This window comes from Acanthisitta chloris, unplaced genomic scaffold, assembly GCF_000695815.1.
Source record: "Acanthisitta chloris isolate BGI_N310 unplaced genomic scaffold, ASM69581v1 scaffold3803, whole genome shotgun sequence".
NCBI classification, from domain to species: Eukaryota; Metazoa; Chordata; class Aves; order Passeriformes; family Acanthisittidae; genus Acanthisitta; species Acanthisitta chloris.
The window spans coordinates 1-4,580 of NW_008666388.1; the positions used below are offsets into that span (position 1 = coordinate 1).

The window sequence follows — 4,580 nt, forward strand, 5'->3', positions numbered from 1 at the left end:
TCAGCCCCGAGCCCCGCAGTGCAGCGGAGCCGCAGCCGCCAGTGTCCTCTGGGTGTTCTCTGCTGTGTCCCTGCACGTGTGCCCTACTTGTGTCCCTGTGTATTTCCCTCTGTGTGTCTCCTGCTCGTGTCCCCGTGTATTTCCCGCTGTGTGTGCCCTGTGTCCCCCTGGATGTGTCCCTCTGTGTCTCCTGCTTGTGTGTCCCTGTGTGTTTCTCTCCGTGTGTCCTTGTGTATTTCCCTCTGTGTGTGCTCTGCTTGTCTCCCTCTGTGTGTCTCCTGCACGTGTGTCCTTGTGTATTTCCCTCTGTGGGTCTCCTGTCCTGCACGTGTGTCCTTGTGTATTTCCCTCTGTGTGTGCCCTCTGTGTCCCTCTGTGTGTCTCCTGCTCGTGTCCCCGTGTATTTCCTGCTGTGTGCTCTTCTTGTGTCCCTCTGTGTGTCTCCTGCTTGTGTCACTGTGTATTTCCCACTGTGTGTCCCTGTATGTGTCCCTCTTTTTATCTCCTGCTCGTGTCACTGTGTGTTTCTCTCTGTGTGTGCCCTGTGTGTCCCTCTGTGTGTCTCCTGCTCATGTCCCCGTGTATTTCCCTCTGTGTGTGCCCTGTGTCCCCCTGGATGTGTCCCTCTGTGTCTCCTGCGTGTCCCTGTGTATTTCCTTCTGTGTGTCCCCTGCTCGTGTCCCTCTGTGTATGTCCCTGTGCATGTCCTTGCATGTGTTCCTCTGTGTCCCCGTGTCTATTTCCCTGTATGTCCCTCTGTTTCTCTCTGTGTCTCCCATGTGTATTTCCCTCTGTGTCTCTCTGTGTGTCCCTCTGTGTCCCCCATGTGTATTTCCCTCTGTGTCCCTCTGTGTGTCCCTCTGTGTCCCCCATGTGTATTTTCCTCAATTTTTCTCATTTCCCTTTGTCTGTTTTCCTCTATGTGCCCCCATGTGTACTTCCCTGTCTGTGTCCCTCTGTGTGTGTCCCTCTCTGTGTGTCCCTTGCATGGGATCTCGCTCTGTGTCACACTCTGCTCTGTGTCCTCTGCATGTATTTGACTTTGGTGCTGCCCTAGAGCAGCTGCTGCTTTCCAGAGCTGCTTTGCCATGTGGTTGATACCATACAAAGGGAATAGTGGTGCAGTAAGCTCAAAGTGCATCTCAGGGAGGTATGGAAGAAAATCCCCAAAGGATTAGGGTACACTTACATTTGTGGGTTTGGGGCCTCTCACTTCTTGAAGGACATTGAGGTGTTGGAGTGTGTCCAGAGAAGGGCAGTGAAGCTGGTGAAGGATTTGGAACACAAGTGCTATGAGGAGAAGCTGAGGGAACTGTGAGTGTTTGGCCTGGAGAAAAGGAGGCTCGGGGTGACCTTATCAGTCTCTACAACTCCCTGAAAGGAGGTTGGAGTCAGGTGGGGATCAGCCTCTTCTGCCAGACAACTAGCCACAGGATGAGAAAACACAGTATTAAGCTGCACCAAGGGAGGTTCAGGTTAAATATTAGGAGGAATTTCTTCACTGAAAGGGTGGTCAAGGCCTGCACAGCTGCCCAGGGTGGTGGTGGAGTCACCATCCCTGGGGATATTTAAAAGACATGTGGATGCAGCACTTGGGGAGGTGGTCCCTGGAAGGGTTCCAAAAACACGTGAATGTGGTGCTTAGGGACATGGTTTCGTGGTTGACTATGCAGTGCTGGGAGAATGGTTGGACTTGATGACCTTAGAGATCTTTTCCATCCTTAATGATTCCATGATTCTCCACTTCCAGGTGTTTCATCTGGAGCAGCAAACATGTTTCTCCCCAGCTGACCAGGCCTGATTTCCATTTGTTGTCCTGTGTCACAGCTGACAAGAGACACTGTAGGCTGAATTAGGAGAAAACTCAGTGGCAGAGAAAAACTGGGCTCTAATGTTATCTTTCTTTTCCCCCCTGAACAGGACTCTTTGTGTGGCACCTGAAGAGCTGTGGCGCACGGCACATCCCGTGCCAGTTCGTGCACCTTTGCCATGTAGCCAACAACAGGTTGATTACATTTCAGTACTTCAACTTTCTCAAACGAATGGTAAGTCAGGGAGTGGATTTATCCCATGTTTCTCATTCATCCCATGTGATAGGTCAAATTGGAGTTTTGTTGATAGAAGTAATATTTCTCTGATCAGACAAACTTGGACAATTCAATCCTGTGCTCAGTTCTGGGCCCCTCAGCTCAGGAGGGACATTGAGGGGCTGGAGCAGGTCCAGAGAAGAGCACCGAGGCTGGTGAAGGGACTGGAGCACAAGTGCCATGAGGAGAGGCTGAGGGAGCTGGGGGTGTTCAGCCTGGAGAAGAGGAGGCTCAGGGGAGACCTTCTCACCCTCTGCAACTCCCTGACAGGAGGTTGGAGTCAGGTGGGGGTTGGTCTCTTCTCCCAGGCAACCAGCAGCAGGACAAGAGGGCACAGACTCAAGCTCTGCCAGGGGAGGGTTAGGTTGGATATTAGGAAGAGATTTTTTCCAGAGAGAGTGCTCAGGCATTGGAATGTGCTGCCCAGGGAGGTGGTGGATTCACCATCCCTGGAGGTTTTCAAGCTGAGACTGGATGTGGCAATTAGTGCCATGGTCTAGTAACCACAGTAGGGTTGGACTTGATGATCTTTGAGGTCTTTTCAAACCTGGTTGATTCTATGACTATATGAATTTCAAGTGTCTTCTTTTTTCACTGCATCAGAGTTTAAGCACTTGGTATGTAAAACATTTGAGTCTGGAGGAAACCTGTTGTAGCAAGGACAGTGCTTTGTGTTACAGAGTCTCTCCTGCTTGACAGGAATCTTCCTGTGCCTTTGCAGCAGGACACTCATCTCCTGCTGAGAAACATGAAATGCAATGATTCTTTAATCATTATTTATAAAACTGCTAAAAAGAAAGTCAAGTCTTGGCCAGCAGATACAAAAGTGGTAGATGGACCTGTGGATGTGAATGTGTGCTGAGATAATCAGTTGATTTTAATCAAAACTCCTGAGCTTGTTAATGGGTTGGAGTCACAGTGTGCTGTTAGTTTGAGGGATTAGAGCTGTAATTATCACTCTAACCCTTGAAATTGTGTCTTCTTCTTTGAACAGTTGTATCACATGGATGTGGGTGGTAGTGAAATCATATTTTGCTCCTTTCTGAGTTGTGTCCTCTTTGTTGAACTTTGGAGCCTCATCCATGAGATAGGGATAAGACTAAGTCTCACAGCTGTGGCTGCTTTGCCTGTAAGGAGCACACACAGCTGTGGGGATTATTTGAGCTTCAGTCCTGCACGAAGCAGGAGCTGAGGATCTCCCATGCTTTTTGGGGATCTCCAGCATTTTGCAAGTTGTTTCTTGTGCTACTGATTTGATCTATAATCAGAGTTTCATATCTCTCTTTCTCATTATAATCATGACTCTGTACTTTACACCAGGATTAGTTGAAAGCTCAATCTTTTTGTACCTCTTGTGCTTAAAATCTAGAGAGTATTTTGGGGAAGAGAATAGAAAGGAGAAGGTAAATGCTCTTTTATTCTGTGTTTGTTCTGAAAGCTCTGAATGAGAGCAAACAACTGTCTCCTGACTTGCTGTGCAATATGTGTTCATTTGAACTCCTGTTGAAAATTGTTGCCTAGTTAATTAGCATAGAGTTTGGCATAAATAGGAATAGCTGGAAGTGGGAGATGATTTCATGTCATAGGAGGCAGATTGTATTTTTGGTCATTTTTCATCTCTTAGAGATGCAAAAGTTTAGTGCTTATATTGGAGACTGGATCTGTGTACCTCTCTGCTTAAAGGTGAGTTTTGTTCAGCCAGAGGTTGGATTTGATGATCTCGAGGGTCTTTTCCAACCTTAATGTTCAGTGATTCTGTGAATTGATCAGGTGATATTACCTGATGGGTTTGAACATGAATAAAGTAGAGTTTACTGTTGAAGCTGTGGGGGAGGAAGTAGATTTATCCAGAAGCAATGCTCCACGCTGAAGTAAACATTATTGGTACAGCTGTGAGTTGAAAAGCTGCTTTTGTAACATCTTGGCCAACTTCAGAAACCTTTTTGCATGTGAAGTAAGTGTTGGAAATTCAGACTAACTCGGTCATTTCATGCAGGAAGTAATTCCTGTATAACCGTAAGGCTAATATAGCAATAATATTGGTGGTGTTAACATGAAATGGGCAGAAATATCTTCTTAACTCTTCATTTCAATCTCTCTCATTGTATTTAGTATGTAACACAGTACAACAACGACCTCAGCCAACGAGCCAAACCCAAGCCTGATGCAGTTGTGTCTCCTTTCCGTGACCTTCAGCAATTGGATCAGGACAAAAAGGTTATACACAAGATCAGCCCAATTTCACCTGTTCATCAGCCTTGGTGTGAGGCACCAAGCAGAAATGAGCTGAGAGAAATGAAGTCAGCTGCAGAAACTGAAGAGTGCTTCCCAGCAGTAAAAGCAGAATCCAAAGAAGACAGACAATGGAAAGAGATGAAGCTAAAGCTGGAGGATTTGCCAGGGATTTTGGCACGCTTGTCCAAGATCAAGCTTACAGGTATTGCTGCTCTTTGGTTTTCACTTCTGTGCATCCTATTTGGTAGCAGAGTTCAG

General features: G+C 46.9%; 1 protein-coding gene across 1 annotated transcript; it reads left to right on the plus strand.

The window, feature by feature from the left end:
- Positions 1 to 1,920: 1,920 nt before the first annotated feature.
- On the plus strand, positions 1,921 to 4,524 carry LOC103799734 (protoheme IX farnesyltransferase, mitochondrial; the record flags this gene model as incomplete). Its single annotated transcript, XM_009072084.1, has 2 exons — positions 1,921 to 2,045; positions 4,200 to 4,524. Coding segments are annotated over 2 exons (450 nt in total), but the record flags the coding sequence as incomplete, so codon positions are not given.
- Between the last annotated feature and the right edge of the window lie 56 nt (positions 4,525 to 4,580).